Consider the following 20483-nt stretch of genomic DNA (forward strand, 5'->3'; position numbering starts at 1 on the left):
GTATTAGTGTTGACTAGTTTTTGTTGCTATTTATACTCTAGCATTTTTGTAGACAACGACAGAGTTCTAGAAGTCAGACCTGATGCTGGATTCTGGAACCTGGGAAGATTCACTGGTCGAAATATTTGGGGAGCGGCTGGGAAAATGGCGCCTTTTGATACTGATGTAAGTTTCTTTTTAACTCTTTATCATTTTAAATAATTATAATCCACATTCAAAGTAAACATTTCAATTTGAGATTATCGTCCATGAAGGCACATTTGGATTTGAGATTATCGTCCATGGAGGCACTTTTGGATGTGCCAGGTGTACAAAATATGAAAGTATTGGTAAACAAAGTCTTTTAATAAACCATCCATTTATTTTTCGTTCACTGTTCAGCATTTGGGAAATCGGGTTTTTAAGTTCTTTCGCTTGTAGATTAAAGTCTATTGTAGGCTACTAGTTCGTTGGAAACAATGATCTTTCAATGTGGAGTCATTGTTTATTGTACTAGTTAGTTGGAAACAATGATCTTTCAATGTGGAGTCATTGTTTATTGTACTAGTTCGTTGGAAACAATGATCTTTCAATGTGGAGTCATTGTTTATTGTACTAGTTCGTTGGAAACAATGATCTTTCAATGTGGAGTCATTGTTTATTGTACTAGTTAGTTGGAAACAATGATCTTTCAATGTGGAGTCATTGTTTATTGTACTAGTTCGTTGGAAACAATGATCTTTCAATGTGGAGTCATTGATATTGTACTAGTTCGTTGGAAACAATGATCTTTCAATGTGGAGTCATTGATATTGTACTAGTTAGTTGGAAACAATGATCTTTCAATGTGGAGTCATTGATATTGTACAGTTTGTACTAGTTATTTGGAAACAATGATCTTTCAATGTGGAGTCATTGTTTATTGTACTAGTTCGTTGGAAACAATGATCTTTCAATGTGGAGTCATTGTTTATTGTACTAGTTCGTTGGAAACAATGATCTTTCAATGTGGAGTCATTGTTTATTGTACTAGTTCGTCGGAAACAATGATCTTTCAATGTGGAGTCATTGTTTATTGTTCTAGTTAGTTGGAAACAATGATCTTTCAATGTGGAGTCATTGTTTATTGTACTAGTTCGTTTGAAACAATGATCTTTCAATGTGGAGTCATTGTTTATTGTACTAGTTCGTTGGAAACAATGATCTTTCAATGTGGAGTCATTGATATTGTACTAGTTAGTTGGAAACAATGATCTTTCAATGTGGAGTCATTGTTTATTGTACTAGTTCGTTGGAAACAATGATCTTTCAATGTAGAGTCATTGTTTATTGTACTAGTTCGTTGGAAACAATGATCTTTCAATGTGGAAACATTGTTTATTGTACTAGTTAGTTGGAAACAATGATCTTTCAATGTGGAGTCATTGTTTATTGTACTAGTTAGTTGGAAACAATGATCTTTCAATGTGGAGTCATTGTTTATTGTACTAGTTAGTTGGAAACAATGATCTTTCAATGTGGAGTCATTGTTTATTGTACTAGTTCGTTTGAAACAATGATCTTTCAATGTGGAGTCATTGTTTATTGTACTAGTTCGTTGGAAACAATGATCTTTCAATGTAGAGTCATTGTTTATTGTACTAGTTCGTTGGAAACAATGATCTTTCAATGTGGAGTCATTGTTTATTGTACTAGTTCGTTGGAAACAATGATCTTTCAATGTGGAGTCATTGTTTATTGTACTAATTCGTTGGAAACAATGATCTTTCAATGTGGAGTCATTGTTTATTGTACTAGTTAGTTAAAAACAATGATCTTTCAATGTGGAGTCATTGTTTATTGTACTAGTTAGTTGGAAACAATGATCTTTCAATATGGAGTCATTGTTTATTGTACTAGTTAGTTGGAAACAATGATCTTTCAATGTGGAGTCATTGTTTATTGTACTAGTTAGTTGGAAACAATGATCTTTCAATGTGGAGTCATTGATATTATACTAGTTATTTGGAAACAATGATCTTTCAATGTGGAGTCATTGATATTGTACTAGTTAGTTGGAAACAATGATCTTTCAATGTGGAGTCATTGATATTGTACTAGTTCGTTGGAAACAATGATCTTTCAATGTGGAGTCATTGTTTATTGTACTAGTTAGTTGGAAACAATGATCTTTCAATGTGGAGTCATTGATATTGTACTAGTTAGTTGGAAACAATGATCAAACAATGTGGAGTCATTGTTTATTGTACTAGTTCGTTGGAAACAATGATCTTTCAATGTGGAGTCATTGTTTATTGTACTAGTTAGTTGGAAACAATGATCAAACAATGTGGAGTCATTGGTTTCCTACTAGTTAGTTGGAAACAATGATCTTTCAATGTGGAGTCATTCATATTGTACTAGTAAGTTGGGAACAATGATCTTTCAATGTGGAGTCATTGATATTGTACTAGTTAGTTGGAAACAATGATCTTTCAATGTGGAGTCATTGATATTGTACTAGTTAGTTGGAAACAATGATCTTTCAATGTGGAGTCATTGTTTATTGTACTAGTTCGTTGGAAACAATGATCTTTCAATGTGGAGTCATTGTTTATTGTACTAGTTAGTTGGAAACAATGATCAAACAATGTGGAGTCATTGGTTTCCTACTAGTTAGTTGGAAACAATGATCTTTCAATGTGGAGTCATTCATATTGTACTAGTAAGTTGGGAACAATGATCTTTCAATGTGGAGTCATTGATATTGTACTAGTTAGTTGGAAACAATGATCTTTCAATGTGGAGTCATTGATATTGTACTAGTTAGTTGGAAACAATGATCTTTCAATGTGGAGTCATTGTTTATTGTACTAGTTAGTTGGAAACAATGATCTTTCAATGTGGAGTCATTGATATTGTATTAGTTAGTTGGAAACAATGATCTTTCAATGTGGAGTCATTGATATTGTACTAGTAGATTGGGAACAATGATCTTTCAATGTGGAGTCATTGATATTGTACTAGTTAGTTGGAAACAATGATCTTTCAATGTGGAGTCATTGATATTGTACTAGTTAGTTGGAAACAATGATCTTTCAATGTGGAGTCATTGATATTGAACTAGTTAGTTGGAAACAATGATCTTTCAATGTGGAGTCATTGATATTGTACTAGTTAGTTGGTAACAATGATCTTTCAATGTGGAGTCATTGATATTGTACTAGTTAGTTGGAAACAATGATCTTTCAATGTGGAGTCATTGATATTGGATGGCTGCCTGGTCGTGCGGTTTGCGCGCTGGACTGTCGTTCGGATTTATCGACGGTCGAGGGTTCAAACCCTGCCCGCTGCCATCCCCCGTCGTCCTGCGGGAGGTATGGACTAGGAAGTAAACTATCTTCAACTCTGAAGGAACATCCGAAACATGTAAAACATTTTACAAACATATTGTACTAGTTCGTTGGAAACAATGATCTTTCAATGTGGAGTCATTGTTTATTGTACTAGTTAGTTGGGACCAATGATCTTTCAATGTGGAGTCATTGTTTATTGTACTAGTTAGTTGGAAACAATGATCTTTCAATGTGGAGTCATTGTTTATTGTACTAGTTCGTTGGAAACAATGATCTTTCAATGTGGAGTCATTGTTTATTGTACTAGTTAGTTGGGACCAATGATCTTTCAATGTGGAGTCATTGTTTATTGTACTAGTTAGTTGGAAACAATGATCTTTCAATGTGGAGTCATTGTTTATTGTACTAGTTAGTTGGAAACAATGATCTTTCAATGTGGAGTCATTGATATTGTACTAGTTAGTTGGAAACAATGATCTTTCAATGTGGAGTCATTGATATTGTACTAGTTAGTTGGAAACAATGATCTTTCAATGTGGAGTCATTGTTTATTGTACTAGTTAGTTGGAAACAATGATCTTTCAATGTGGAGTCATTGTTCATTGTACTAGTTAGTAGGAAACAATGATCTTTCAATGTGGAGTCATTGTTTATTGTACTAGTTCGTTGGAAACAATGATCTTTAAATGTGGAGTCATTGTTTATTGAACTAGTTAGTTGGAAACAATGATCTTTAAATGAGGAGTCATTGTTTATTGTACTAGTTAGTTGGAAACAATGATCTTTCAATGTGGAGTCATTGATATTCTACTAGTTAGTTGGAAACAATGATCTTTCAATGTGGAGTCATTGATATTGTACTAGTTAGTTGGAAACAATGATCTTTCAATGTGGAGTCATTGATATTGTACTAGTAAGTTGGGAACAATGATCTTTCAATGTGGAGTCATTGATATTGTACTAGTTAGTTGGAAACAATGATCTTTCAATGTGGAGTCATTGTTTATTGTACTAGTTAGTTGGAAGCAATGATCTTTCAATGTGGAGTCATTGATATTGTACTAGTTAGTTGGAAACAATGATCTTTCAATGTGGAGTCATTGATATTGTACTAGTTCGTTGGAAACAATGATCTTTCAATGTGGAGTCATTGTTTATTGTACTAGTTAGTTGGGACCAATGATCTTTCAATGTGGAGTCATTGTTTATTGTACTAGTTAGTTGGAAACAATGATCTTTCAATGTGGAGTCATTGTTTATTGTTTTAGTTAGTTGGAAACAATGATCTTTCAATGTGGAGTCATTGTTTATTGTACTAGTTAGTTGGAAACAATGATCTTTCAATGTGGAGTCATTGATATTGTACTAGTTAGTTGGAAACAATGATCTTTCAATGTGGAGTCATTGTTTATTGTACTAGTTCGTTGGAAACAATGATCTTTCAATGTGGAGTCATTGTTTATTGTACTAGTTAGTTGGAAACAATGTTCTTTCAATGTGGAGTCATTGATATTGTACTAGTTAGTTGGAAACAATGATCTTTCAATGTGGAGTCATTCATATTGTACTAGTAAGTTGGGAACAATGATCTTTCAATGTGGAGTCATTGATTTTGTACTAGTTAGTTGGAAACAATGATCTTTCAATGTGAAGTCATTGATATTGTACTAGTTAGTTGGAAACAATGATCTTTCAATGTGGAGTCATTGTTTATTGTACTAGTTAGTTGGAAACAATGATCTTTCAATGCGGAGTCATTGATATTGTATTAGTTAGTTGGAAACAATAATCTTTCAATGTGGAGTCATTGATATTGTACTAGTAAGTTGGGAACAATGATCTTTCAATATGGAGTCATTGATATTGTACTAGTTAGTTGGAAACAATGATCTTTCAATGTGGAGTCATTTTTTATTGTACTAGTTAGTTGGAAACAATGATCTTTCAATGTGGAGTCATTGTTTATTGTACTAGTTAGTTGAAAACAATGATCTTTCAATGTGGAGTCATTGTTTATTGTACTAGTTAGTTAAAAACAATGATCTTTCAATGTGGAGTCATTGATATTGTACTAGTTAGTTGGAAACAATGATCTTTCAATGTAAAGCCATTGTTTATTGTACTAGTTCGTTGGAAACAATGATCTTTCAATGTGGAGTCATTGTTTATTGTACTAGTTAGTTGGAAACAATGATCTTTCAATGTGGAGTCATTGTTTATTGTACTAGTTAGTTGGAAACAATGATCTTTCAATGTGGAGTTATTGTTTATTGTACTAGTTAGTTAAAAACAATGATCTTTCAATGTGGAGTCATTGTTTATTGTACTAGTTAGTTGGAAGCAATGATCTTTCAATGTGGAGTCATTGATATTGTACTAGTTAGTTGGAAACAATGATCTTTCAATGTGGAGTCATTGATATTGTACTAGTTAGTTGGAAACAATAATCTTTCAATATGGAGTCATTGTTTATTGTACTAGTTCGTTGGAAACAATGATCTTTCAATGTGGAGTCATTGTTTATTGTACTAGTTAGTTGGAAACAATGATCTTTTAATGTGGAGTCATTGATATTGTACTAGTTAGTTGGAAACAATGATCTTTCAATGTGGAGTCATTGTTTATTGTACTAGTTAGTTGGAAACAATGATCTTTCAATGTGGAGTCATTGTTTATTGTACTAGTTCGTTGGAAACAATGATCTTTCAATGTGGAGTCATTGATATTGTACTAGTTAGTTGGAAACAATGATCTTTCAATGTGGAGTCATTGTTTATTGTACTAGTTAGTTGGAAACAATGATCTTTCAATGTGGAGTCATTGTTTATTGTACTAGTTAGTTGGAAACAATGATCTTTCAATGTGGAGTCATTGTTTATTGTACTAGTTAGTTGGAAACAATGATCTTTCAATGTGGAGTCATTGATATTGTACTAGTTAGTTGGGAACAATGATCTTTCAATGTGAAGTCATTGTTTATTGTACTAGTTCGTTGGGAACAATGATCTTTCAATGTGGAGTCATTGATATTGTACTAGTTAGTTGGGAACAATGATCTTTCAATGTGGAGTCATTGATATTGTACTAGTTAGTTGGAAACAATGATCTTTCAATGTGGAGTCATTGATATTGTACTAGTTAGTTGGAAACAATGATCTTTCAATGTGGAGTCATTGTTTATTGTACTAGTTCGTTGGGAACAATGATCTTTCAATGTGGAGTCATTGATATTGTACTAGTTAGTTGGAAACAATGATCTTTCAATGTGGAGTCATTGTTTATTGTACTAGTTCGTTGGAAACAATGTTTATTTTCTGCCAATCTTCTTCTTTTCATTTTCTTAAGTTTTTTTTAACTTACATTATATAACCACAACATGATAATCTTAATATATTTCATTATTAAATTAATTTCTCAATAAGAAAGACGCACTTTGCATTCAAAATATACAAGGGAAGTTCTGTTTCTACGGAGAATAAAATTGGACTAAAATAACATGTAGACAATTGAACCAGGGCCGGCCATAGACTCCAATTGGTTGGGGCTTCGCACAGGACTCAAAGAATTTTTTTAATAGAAAAAAATTGCGATGCGAAACAACATGGATCAAATCTGAAACCATTTAATTCTATTTCGTCTCAGAGATCTGTGATAGGTCGAGCTAAGATAAACACTGAAACCATGCGTAGACTTATAGTATAGTCCATAGAATACTAGAGACAAACTCTTTGGTTTGAATATATCGCTTCATAGTTTTGCACCGTAACTTTCCACAGTCAAATAGTCGCTCTGAAAGATGTATAAAGGAAGCATTGTCTTATTGAACAAAGTATTCTTTATGTTTTACTTATTTTAGAGAAGGTTTAGAAGTGTTTCACAAAGGTCTATATACAATAGATAATAAAAAAAACAATATAGTAATAATATAATTTATATAGATCTATAACTAGAATAATGTTGGCTCATGGCACATGGCATAATTTTAAAAAGTATATTTAAAAAGATACATTTTCCGTTGTTTAGAGCCGAGATTCGACTATGATGTTTGTGTGTTTAGAGCCCTGGTTTGACACTGTTTGTGTGTTAAGAGCCCTGGTTTGATACTGGTGTTTGTGTGTTTAGAGCCCTGGTTTGACACGGATGTTTGTGTGTTTAGAGCCCTGGTTTGACACTGATGTTTGTGTGTTTAGAACCCTGGTTTGACACGGATGTTTGTGTGTTTAGAGCCCTGGTTTGACACTGATGTTTGTGTGTTTAGAGCCCTGGTTTGACACGGATGTTTGTGTGTTTAGAGCCCTGGTTAGACACTGATGTTTGTGTGTTTAGAGCCCTGGTTTGACACTAATGTTTGTGTGTTTAGAGCCCTGGTTTGACACGGATGTTTGTGTGTTTAGAGCCCTGGTTTGACACTAATGTTTGTGTGTTTAGAGCCCTGGTTAGACACTGATGTTTGTGTGTTTAGAGCCCTGGTTAGACACTGATGTTTGTGTGTTTAGAGCGCTGTATTGACACTAATGTTTGTGTGTTTAGAGCCCTGGTTAGACACTGATGTTTGTGTGTTTAGAGCCCTGGTTTGACACTAATGTTTGTGTGTTTAGAGCCCTGGTTTGACACTGATGTTTGTGTGTTTAGAGCCCTGGTTTGACACGGATGTTTGTTTGTTTAGAGCCCTGGTTTGACACGGATGTTTGTGTGTTTAGAGCCTTGGTTTGACACGGATGTTTGTTTGTTTAGAGCCCTGGTTTGACACGGATGTTTGTGTGTTTAGAGCCCTGGTTTGACACGGATGTTTGTGTGTTTAGAGCCCTGGTTTGACACTGATGTTTGTGTGTTTAGAGCCCTGGTTTGACACTAATGTTTGTGTGTTTAGAGCCCTGGTTAGACACTGATGTTTGTGTGTTTAGAGCCCTGGTTTGACACTAATGTTTGTGTGTTTAGAGCCCTGGTTTGACACGGATGTTTGTGTGTTTAGAGCCCTGGTTTGACACGAATGTTTGTGTGTTTAGAGCCCTGGTTAGACACTGATGTTTGTGTGTTTAGAGCCCTGGTTAGACACTAATGTTTGTGTGTTTAGAGCGCTGTATTGACACTAATGTTTGTGTGTTTAGAGCCCTGGTTAGACACTGATGTTTGTGTGTTTAGAGCCCTGGTTTGACACTAATGTTTGTGTGTTTAGAGCCCTGGTTTGACACTGATGTTTGTGTGTTTAGAGCCCTGGTTTTACACGGATGTTTGTGTGTTTAGAGCCCTGGTTTGACACGGATGTTTGTTTGTTTAGAGCCCTGGTTTGACACGGATGTTTGTGTGTTTAGAGCCCTGGTTTGACACGGATGTTTGTTTGTTTAGAGCCCTGGTTTGACACGGATGTTTGTGTGTTTAGAGCCCTGGTTTGACACGGATGTTTGTGTGCTTAGAGCCCTGGTTTGACACTGATGTTTGTGTGTTTAGAGCCCTGGTTTGATACGGATGTTAGTGTGTTTAGAGTCTGGTTTTGTGTATTTAGAGCTATGGTTCGACACTAATGTTTGTGTTTTGAATGAGAGACCATGACGCCCAGATATGACAATTGTGTGTAACCATATTTGACACAGATGTGTGAGAGCTTAATGTTGAGGTTTTAAGAGAGAGCCTAGATTCGTATTTTTTTTGTTTTTTTTTTTTTACATTTGGTCAATTTCACAATTCTGGAATTTTGTTTCAGAGCTTGTGTCGCCGAATGTAATATAGTCTCTCTTCTATTTAGTATTTCGACCCACGCTGTAATTTAAGCCAGTCCTACAGTTGGTCTCCTGTTTGTCCACAGTTCTTCATGAGCTTGAAGGTCTCTGTTGGTGGTGTCAGCGGTTACTTCAGCGACGAACGCAACTGGGAAAGGAAGAAACCATGGGCAGATAATTCTCTAAAGGCCGCGGAAGATTTCTGGAACGGTCGTAATGAGTGGCTGCCCACGTGGCAAGGAGATAAAGCAGCCTTGATAGTGGACTGGGTGGAGTTTAAAAACTTCTAATCAGAATGTGTCTTTCTTTTTCTGTTTGTTGCTGATAATTAGTAATAAATTGTTTAAAAGCTATTACCAGAGTATTGTATGTGTGTGTGTCTTAACCTTTTGGGCTATCAGTTTGTTTTATCGTTGTTTGTTTGTTTGTTTCAATGATGAACACAATGGGTTGTATTGTTGAGGTATAAAATATATATTTAATAGTCTCAATATGAACCAAATTTAATTTACAAAAGAACATTTTTTAAGAAATATTTACGTAAGGCTCTTTTTCAAGTAGCCTTTGAAGCGACATCCTAGAGGTTGATACCTTCTTGCGTTAGAACGAGCACATTTATCTGTTGACGTGTTTACATGACATCATGCTAAACAAGAGGATGTACTTGAGATGATTAGGCCCTTGACAAACTTACTTAGTACTGCCTCAAATGTCTCCCTCGCTTTAGTTTCGACCTGTCCCAAAGTCTCGCGATTTGATTTGTATTTTAAGTTCACTCTTCTTATTAAGAGAAATAGTGTATTGTAGACCCGAAGAGAATGGGTTTCTGAAGCTCAGAAATTCAGAGTAACGCTTGACGCCAGAGACTCAAACCCAGGACACCCCCAGGGGAGCTTACAGCCGACTAAATTGGGTCTAGGTGTGTCACAAGTATAAGTTTGAGACATGCAGGTTTCCATAAAGTCCAAAAGTATTTAAAGTCTAACAAAGAAAACATGTACATATGGTGTTGTGTCTGTTTGACTGTTTCACATTTTAATCTTACATTTACAAAATATACATTAACTATTAATAAAATGCAATAAATATCAAGATTTTACAAGAATGAATACTAAAGTAGCGCAAAACTGAACATATCACATTGATCTCTTTTGATCAATGGCTTCATTAGCTTCAAGATTAATTAGTCAGCGGCTAATGTCTAGCCCTAAGCGTGTAATCGTTTTGTAGAAGATCTTTATTGAAAATAACGATCGATGTTTTTGGTCCTTCTGATACTTAGAAGCAGTTCACTCCAAAGGCTGGTTACATTCTTCTTGCATAAGTAGTTCAAGTAATCAGGTGGGTTGTATAGATAGTATCTAATTCATTGTAAGCTTTTTATACAACGGAGCACATCGCAAATTTTGACAATTTAGCGGAACAATTTGCCCTACTCGTTTAAAATTGGATTTTTTTTCTTTTCTTAATCAAAAAATTAAACAATATTCTAAATGTAGCATTACGATTGACTAGTATTTATATATATTGTTTTGAATTCTATCAGTACTAGCTCTTGTTCTTGAAGTTTATGCCATTTCTGTTGAAACTTTGTGTACACTATAAATTGTTCAATTTATTACACAAAAAGCATGTTTCAGTGAGTAAAATACCTGTACAAAATGTTTGACAGATTTACATTTCCAATCGTACTTTGAACTTAGATCAACTAACTATGCGTCGACCTATGCTGGAGGGCGGTGGCTGGAGGGTCAATCAGGGAGCTGCTGTATCGGACACATGTCCGATGTAGCAGCTGAGTATAGCACCTGTGTAGCCCTGGCGGGCTCATTCTGGACATCCGAATGGCCCGTCCCCTTGTTGGACTCGATGGCGGGTGGGGAGCACAGGTGCCGAATTAACCAAAATATATACGGAAAAAAAACCACACACAAAACTACTTGCCCCAGACCTATGTCTGGGCAAGAAACGACGAATTGACGATAAAAAAGAGGAGGTCCCAAAAAGCTGTGCCACCTGGCCATCATTTCTGGTGGTTAGATGCACAGAGGAGGGAAAAAGCCTGACCAAGTTGAGCCCTTTTATTATCTATAAGGGACTCAAGTCAGTAGTGGGAGAGCCCAAGAGTGTGTCTAAGCTACACAAAACAATGGAACTCCTTGTAGAAGTAGACAGCAAGACACACTCTGATGGGCTTTTAAGATGCAGAAGACTCTGTGATCTCCAAGTGGAAGTCATGCCACACAAGAGTCTGAACACCAGCAGAGGTGTAATCAGCTCTAGGGACCTACTGGAATGTTCCGAGAAGGAAATAGTGGAGGGCATTGAAGGAGTCACCCATGCCCGGCGCATTACCAGGCGCAGGGAGGGTGAGGAGGTCAAAACCGCCACTATTATCCTCACATTCGGAACTAGGACACCGCCAGAGTATGTGAAGGCAGGATACCTACGAGTTCCAGTGAGGCCCTACATACCTAACCCCATGAGGTGCTTCAAGTGCCAGGGTTATGGACACGGCGCGGCAGTCTGCAAGAGGAACACTGTGTGTGCCAGATGTGCTGGAGAGGGTCATGAGGACAAGGGCTGCACAGCCCAGTTCAAATGCCCAAACTGTCAAGCTGGCCACTCAGCCTACTCCAAGGACTGCCCTGTGTGGAAACAGGAGGTTGCCGTGCAGGAGTACAAGGCAAGAAACGGATGTACCTTTAGCCAGGCGAAATCGGCTGTACTGGCCCTACCCAAGGGCCAATTCGGCTTGACAAAGACCTACGCCCAGGCTGTTGCTAAGAAAGGAAGATCCATAGCCACACAGACGGACACATTGACCCCACCACCCCCTCCTCCTCCCCCAACTCAGAAGAAAACACCGCCAAAGAACACACCTCTGAAGAAACAAGAAAGCCCTGTTGTCATGCTAAAGAACAGGTTCTCTGTGCTCGCTGATGAGAGCATGGAGACTGAGCAGCATGTCAAAACCAATACTCCGGGAGAACCCGGAGACATCATGTCTGACACAGGTTCTCCTCAGAGAACCCAGCCAGACACCCCAACCTCTACCGAGTTAGAGGTTGACCAACTCCCTAAGGGGAGAAATCAAAGCGGAGAGGATGCCCGAGGTGAGAGAGGAGGAAATAACCTCCGCTCTAACCAGAGGGATCTCCCCTCTCCAGAGAGAAAGACTTCCCCCAAAAGGGGGTTGTCCTCCTCTCCATCCAAACCCAAGAATAAAAATACCAAGGTCACTGGAATAAAGGGAAACCCCTCCGGGGGCCTCCCAAGGCCAAATAGCTCCAAGTAGGTCATCTAGAATAAGCCATGGATTCCAGAATTGTACAGTGGAATTGTAGAGGCCTCAAGGCCAATTACGAGGAAATGCAGCTACTGATGGACTCTGAGACTCCTGTAGCTGTCTGCTTACAGGAAACATTTCTGAAAGATTGCATCAGCTTCCGAAGCTACCGTGCTTACACCAAGAATGTTGAGGATGCAGAGAGAGCATCAGGTGGAGTCTGTATCCTTGTGAAGGATAGCATCCCCCATGAGAGGGTAGAACTACAGACCACACTACAGGCCGTAGCAGCTAGGATAACCCTTCACAAGGTTATCACTTGCTGCAGCCTGTATCTACCACCAGGCGCTCCATTAAACCGAACAGACATGGAGGACCTATTGAAACAACTCCCCTGGCCTTATTTAATCCTTGGGGATTTCAATGCCCATAACACCATGTGGGGATCCAACAATACCGACACAAGAGGTCGTATGCTGGAGGATATCTTCCTCCAACATGATTTATGCATACTTAATGATGCATCACCGACCTACTTGCACCCAGGAACTGGATCATTCACATGCATTGACCTCACCGTATGCGTCCCCGGACTTCTGGACGATTTTAAATGGTCAGTTAGCAATGATCTACGGGGAAGTGATCACTTCCCAATCATCATTACTAACAATCTCCCTTCATTGGGACGACCTCAGCGGTGGAAACTGAATAAGGCCGATTGGGAACAATTCCAAAAAAGATGCTCTGAGGATATCACAGAAAATATCCTCCATGAACAGAACCCAGCTGATACCTTTGCTAGCAAGCTACTAAGTATAGCCAGGAAAGTTGTACCCCTAACCTCTGCAAATCCAAAACGGCCTAGCAAACCATGGTTTGATACAGCTTGCAAAAGTGCTATTGGTGATAGGAAAAAACGACTGGCTGCATTTATAAAGAATCCTTCCCAGGAAAACCTAAAGCTATTCAGGATAGCTAGAGCAAAGGCTAGACAAACCATACGGTCAGCCAAAAGGAATTCCTGGAGAAGTTTTGTCGGCAGTCTGGATGCCAAAACTTCTGCTAGAGCGGTTTGGAAGGCAGTAAGGCGAATCAAAGGGAAAGAATCAAATGCAATAGGGCATTTGAAAAACCAAGGACGAACTGTCACGTCCCCCAGAGAAATAGCTGACTGCCTTGCATCCTCAATAGCAGAAAAATCATCCACTGCACACTACACGCCAGAGTTCCAAAAAGTCAAAACCAGGGAGGAAAGACACCCCATTGATTTCAGGTCAGAGAACAATGAAGACTACAACAAACCGTTCTCGCTTGAGGAACTGAGGGAATCGCTGGACAAGTCACATGACACAGCGCCTGGAGAAGACGAAATCCATTACCAGTTCCTCAAGCACCTTCCCGAACCCTCATTGGCAGTCCTACTAGGGGTCTATAACTGTGTGTGGCAAACAGGCGCTTTCCCAAACAGCTGGAGGAAAGCCACAGTTATACCGATACCTAAACCGGGAAGAGACGGCTCTGACCCAGCTAACTATCGACCAATAGCACTAACAAGCTGCATCTGCAAAACCATGGAAAGAATGATTAACAGTAGGCTGGTCTGGTACCTGGAAAGGAATAAAGTGATCTCAAACTACCAATGCGGATTCCGGCAGGGGCGGACAACAACTGACCACCTGGTAAGGCTGGAAGCTTATATTAGAAATGCATTACTCAGAAGAGAACATCTAGTAGCTGTATTCTTCGATATAGAAAAGGCCTATGACACAACCTGGAAACATGGCATTCTACGTGACCTGGCGCTTATGGGGCTTAAGGGACACCTCCCCCGTTTTGTGGAGGAATTCCTGAAAGATCGAAAATTTCAGGTCCGAGTGGGCAACTCCGCTTCTGACACTCATGACCAGGAAATGGGTGTACCCCAGGGCAGCATTCTGTCAGTCACCCTGTTCAACATTAAAATAAATAGCATCATAAATGCGCTGTCCCCTGGCATAGATTGCTCTTTGTATGTCGATGACTTTGTCATTCTTACTTATGGGAAAAACATGAACACCTTAGAAAGGAAATTACAGTTATGTTTAAACAAAATTCGGGGTTGGGCAAACTATAATGGTTTCAAATTCTCAGACTCCAAAACAATTAGTATACATTTTTGTAATCTAAGGGGACTCCACCCAGACCCTGAACTATTTATACACAAAAAGAAGATCCCTGTCGTGAAAACTACAAAATTTTTAGGCCTCACCTTAGATTCCAAATTTAATTTTCTCCCCCACATTAAGGAACTTAGGAAGAAATGCCAAAAGTCATTAAACATACTAAGAGTACTCAGCCATACGGACTGGGGAGCTGACAGAGATACCTTGCTGCTGCTCTATCGGAGTCTAATTCGATCCAAGCTAGACTACGGATCCATAATATATGGAGCAGCAAGGAAGTCGTACCTAAAAATACTGGAACCAATACAAAATGCTGCCCTGCGTCTCTGTCTCGGCGCGTTTCGTACATCACCTATCCCAAGTCTCCATGTGGAGGCTGGAGAACTCCCCATGGATATAAGAATGAAAAAGCTTGCAATGCAGTATATAGTCAAGCTAAAATCCAACCCCACGAACCCTGCTTTTGACTCCATATTTAACCCCACAGAGGTAGAATTATACAATCGAAGGCCTAACGTCATACAGCCGTTGGGCCTTCGAATGAGAGAACCCATCCAAAATTTAACCCCACACATTGTCCAAATCTCTAAAATAGAAACCCCTCAGAATCCTCCTTGGCTAATGAATAAACCCAAATTAAATTTATCCCTTCTTAATTTCAAAAAAGAAAATACAGACCCAAGCATACTACAAGTCCACTTTAGGGAACTGCAGGAGAGCTACGGAGATTGTGGCACCATCTACACAGACGGATCCAAAATGGAGGGAAAGGTCGCGTGTGCCTGCTCCTTTCGGAACAAAACAATCTCCCGTAGACTCCCCGATGGCTGCTCCATCTTTACGGCCGAATTGCACGCAATATTGCTTGCACTTATGGCCGTAAAAGCATCAGAAAGGAGTAAATTTATAATCTGCTCCGACTCCAAATCTGCATTGCAAGCTTTGGGGCGGATGAAGACTGACATCCCATTGGTACATAAGAGCCTGAAGCTGTTGGACCTAATAACAGCCGACCGTAGGGATGTCACCTTCATCTGGGTCCCCTCCCATGTTGGCATTGAGGGAAACGAAGCCGCAGACAGAGAAGCAAAGAGAGCCCTAAATCATGCGGTGTCAGGAACCCAAATTCCCTACTCGGACCTGAGACAAAGTATTGCCTCTGCCACCTATCGAGAGTGGCAGAACCGATGGGAGGCTGAGACTCACAGTAAACTCAGGCAGATTGTGGCGGATGTCAGGTGGCGGCCCACATCTAAGGGTCTGACAAGGCGTGGTAGCACAACCATGTCCAGACTTAGGATTGGCCACACCTACATCACGCACTCTTTCGTACTGAAGAGAGAGGAGCCCCCACTTTGCAAGTACTGTGACTCTCGCCTCACCGTGGAACATATCCTCGTTGATTGCCCCAGATACCAGGATGTCAGGACGAAATATTTTAGAGCCACTAATCTAAAAACACTATTTAATAATGTCGACCCTGGGAAGGTACTGGGCTTTATTCGGGAAGTGGGGCTATCTACGAAGATCTGATTTCTGAATTTGTGAACATGCACTATTTACATTAGATTTTTACCAAATATTTAAATTTTTACTACCTTTACTATTTTAACTGTGAATAGACCTTGATATTAATTATATGACTGTATAGAATCTGGCCCTTGTTGTTTAGAGAGAGAGTAGTCCTTAAGGGACTGCAGGCACGACATGGCCTAAATTGTGCCAATGTGCCTCAAATCAACAATCAACATCAACTAATTATACATGGGAACATCTCACTATTCAACTATCTCTCTGACTGAAGTTTCGATGTTTTGTATGGAGTCACAAAGCTATCAAAGCGTATAAATATGTTTTTATAGAATTTCCAATGGTTCATGGAACATCTATTCAGACCTCGTGGAACTCTAAGACACGCAGAACACAGTTTGGGAAACACTGATCAAATAGAATGATATTGTTGAAAGTAGGACAGTAAGAAAACAATAATAGGAATTATAATTGACACATCAGGGACAATTTAAATTGAAATCACAATAGCATTCATGTCTGTAGTGTATATAGTCGTGTATGTATGTAGTGTATATAGTCGTGTATGTATGTAGTGTATATAGTCGTGCATGTATGTAGTGTATATAGTGGGGCATGTATGTAGTGTATATAGTCGTGTATGTATGTAGTGTATATAGTCGTGTATGTATGTAGTGTATATAGTCGTGTATGTATGTAGTGTATATAGTCGTGTATGTATGTAGTGTATATAGTCGTGCATGTATGTAGTGTATATAGTGGGGCATGTATGTAGTGTATATAGTCGTGTATGTATGTAGTGTATATAGTCGTGTATGTATGTAGTGTATATAGTCGTGTATGTATGTAGTGTATATAGTCGTGTATGTATGTAGTGTATATAGTCGTGTATGTATGTAGTGTATATAGTCGTGCATGTCTGTAGTGTATATAGTCGTGCATGTATGTAGTGTATATAGTCGTGTATGTATGTAGTGTATATAGTCGTGCATGTATGTAGTGTATATAGTCGTGCATGTATGTAGTGTATATAGTGGGGCATGTATGTAGTGTATATAGTCGTGTATGTATGTAGTGTATATAGTCGTGCATGTATGTAGTGTATATAGTGGGGCATGTATGTAGTGTATATAGTCGTGCATGTATGTAGTGTATATAGTCGTGTATGTATATAGTGTATATAGTCGTGTATGTATATAGTGTATATAGTCGTGTATGTATGTAGTGTATATAGTGGTGCATGTATGTGGTGTATATAGTGGGGCATGTAAGTGGTGTATATAGTGGGGCATGTATGTGGTGTATATAGTGGGGCATGTATGTGGTGTATATAGTGGGGCATGTATGTGGTGTATATAGTGGTGCATGTATGTGGTGTATATAGTGGGGCATGTATGTAGTGTATATAGTGGGGCATGTATGTGGTGTATATAGTGGGGCATGTATGTAGTGTATATAGTGGTGCATGTATGTGGTGTATATAGTCGTGCATGTATGTAGTGTATATAGTGGGGCATGTATGTGGTGTATATAGTGGGGCATGTATGTGGTGTATATAGTGGGGCATGTATGTGGTGTATATAGTGGTGCATGTATGTGGTGTATATAGTGGGGCATGTATGTAGTGTATATAGTGGGGCATGTATGTGGTGTATATAGTCGTGCATGTATGTGGTGTATATAGTCGTGCATGTATGTGGTGTATATAGTGGTGCATGTATGTAGTGTATTGTGGTGAAATAGTTACCATATGTTTATGTTTGTGTAACGTGAGAATGTGTTCACAACATTGATTTAGTGTGCTACTGTCCAAGTCTTTTTCGTCAGTTTAAGTGTCGTTCTAGTTGAATAAAGCCTTGTTTTGGGTGACTCTTTAGGGTTCCTTTATTTCTTATTACAATTGATTAAACTAGAAATTTTCAATTCTATGGATCTATGTGTCTCATGTATCTTATTTGGATCTTTGTTCAACACTATTCTCAATCTGTAAGTAAAAATAGTTATACAAATGGATCGTCATTTAGGCCAAAAGAGCTAGACATAGAGCCTAGCTCGCCATCGGCTGCAGAGAAGTGGCTGCACTGGCTCAGAACGTTTGAGAATTTCATCTCCTCAGTCTCTCACTGCGAGATTGACAAAAAGATAACACTTGAAAACTACGTTTCTTCGAGAGTATTTCAGTACATAAGTGAGTGTACAACGTTCGAAGAATCAAAGTTCTACAAAATGTCTACTTGAAGCCTAAAAGCGAAATTTTTGCACGGCACATGATAACTCTTTGTCGACAAGAGAACGGACAAACCGTTGACTCTTTCCTACTAAAGCTTAAAAGTATGGCCAAAGACGTCGACTTTAAGGCTGTCACTGCTGAAGAACACAGAGACATCTTAAAAAGAGACGCCTTCATTACTGGACTGGCTTCAAACAGCATAAGGCTGCAACTCTTAGAGAAATCTACTCTAACTCTACAGTGCGCCTATTAATAGGCAAGACAACTTGAATACGCCCATAACCATGCCATGGCGTATAACATCTACTCTGAAACTCCGTGTGGAGCCAGCGCCGAGGTGGAGAGGTTTCTCAGACAAAATTAGATCACGAGGTGAGTGCGGCGACTAGTAAAAGATGTTTCTTTTGTGGAAACAGCCCACATCAACGCTTTGGATGTCCAGCTCGTGACATGTAACTTGTGTGGCTAAAGAGGCCATTTCCAGAAAGTCTGCAGATCGACCAGACAGACACTCAAATCTATAACCTCAGCCATAGTGAAAGCAGGTGATGAGACGTCACGGACTACAACCGTTGGATCTTCCTGGGCATCGACACCAGCGTCCGGCCTTACTAAATCTACTATTTCAATACTCGTCAATGAAGTATCATTGAAGGCTCTCTTAGATACGAGGAGCAGTGAAAGCTATATATCTTCTTCAATTGCTAAAAGGTACAAATGGAAATTAGAAACGTCCAGCAACAGAATCTACATGGCCTCTACACATCTTTCTAGCACTACTCACGGACACATTTTCGCCAAAATAAAGTACAAAGATGAACAATACGAAAGTGTGAAGCTCTCACTACTAGATGGACTAGTATCTGATGTAATCTTAGGGCTAGATTTCATCAGCCAGCACGAAAAACTGATGATCCCATTTGAAGGAAAACGAAGCACTCTCCAGGTCTGTATGCTGGAAGAAGCACGAGTTGAAGCCCCACGCCTCTTCGCTAATCTTGCTCCTGACTGTCACCCCATAGCCACTAATTCTAGAAAATATTCTATGCCTGACTACAAATTCATTCAAACTGATATCAAGAGACTTCTAGCTGGCAAAATTATTGAGCCTTCCACGTCCCAGTGGCGAGCCCAAATAATTGTAACAACGAATGAAAGGCACAAAAAGAGAATGGTTATTGACTCTAGTCAAACCATCAATCGATTCACTTACCTCGACGCGTACCCCGTACCAAAAGTTGATGAACTTCAAAATACACAGAACCATCTTACGCCACTGGACGCTCAGGAACTCACTCATGACTCACAAACCGTAGAACAGGATAGTCAATCCCGTTACAACTTAAGAGAGAGAAGAACCAGACGGAACTATAGGGTCAAGTGTTGTTTACTTATATCGACTATATAAACTGGTACTGTTACTACTGATACTAGAGTTTATGTTTACCTACTACACTATCTCTTATTGTTAAAACAGAAAATAGTAATTGTTTACCAATCATACTACTGATACTGGTTTTATGTTTACTTGTGACACTATTCAAATTGTTTACATGAAAAACTAATAATTGTTGGCACTATTTATTGATCTATTGTATTACAGGTACTAGTATTCTTATTTATTTATACTACGGCCTAGTATATTACTTAACTTGCTATTTTAATTCTAGGCGGGGTGAATGTGGTGAAATAGTTACTATTTGTTTATGTTTGTGTAACGTCGTGAGAATGTGTATACAGTCGTGCATGTATGTAGTGTATACAGTCGTGTATATATGTAGTGTATATAGTCGTGTATGTATGTAGTGTATACAGCCGTACACGTTCAACATAAATGTAGAATTTAAAACGTTTCTACAAAACAGAAGATAATTACGTCCAACGAATTTCCATGTGTCAGTTAGTCATGCATGTTTATTAAGTTTTAACTCTGCTAAGTCAGGACAATGTCCTGTCTACCTAGGAAAGTTTGACCAGTCCTTTTATTCCTATCTTATCTTATAAATTACAGACGTTTCTTCCTATGCGTGTCAATCTAGCTGTGTATGTTGAAGCAAAGGCTTATAAAGGAAACCCATTCCTTGCTCTAGTGGGAGGAAGGAACAACTATATAAGCTTGTCTTTGTACAAAAATGTGCAATTATTTGTGTGTCTATCTGAACGTATTTATTCTTAGTTACTGTGTCTTTGAATTCATGTCTCGCTCAAAATGAAAACAAAAATAGACGCCAGGATAGGAGT

At 38.7% G+C, this 20483-nt stretch overlaps 2 protein-coding genes across 4 annotated transcripts in view; both read left to right on the plus strand.

Moving 5' to 3' along the window:
* Positions 1-9384, plus strand: part of LOC106064155 (beta-1,3-glucan-binding protein-like) — a 40216-nt gene extending 30832 nt beyond the window's left edge. For both annotated transcript variants that reach the window (XM_056034637.1, XM_056034638.1), the window contains exons 12-13: positions 42-165; positions 9118-9384. In XM_056034637.1, coding sequence (XP_055890612.1) covers positions 42-165; positions 9118-9321 — 328 coding nt within the window. In that variant the 3' untranslated portion in view covers positions 9322-9384. The remainder of the gene's footprint in view (positions 1-41; positions 166-9117) is intronic.
* An 858-nt stretch (positions 9385-10242) lies between these two features.
* LOC106051403 (beta-1,3-glucan-binding protein-like) overlaps positions 10243-20483 on the plus strand; it is a 44841-nt gene continuing 34600 nt past the window's right edge. Inside the window, exon 1 of one of the 2 annotated variants that reach the window (XM_056034255.1) lies at positions 10243-10372. The gene's annotated coding sequence lies outside the window, so the exon portion shown is untranslated. 2 annotated transcript variants of the gene reach the window in all.

This window comes from Biomphalaria glabrata, chromosome 7, assembly GCF_947242115.1.
Source record: "Biomphalaria glabrata chromosome 7, xgBioGlab47.1, whole genome shotgun sequence".
Taxonomy (NCBI): Eukaryota; Metazoa; Mollusca; class Gastropoda; family Planorbidae; genus Biomphalaria; species Biomphalaria glabrata.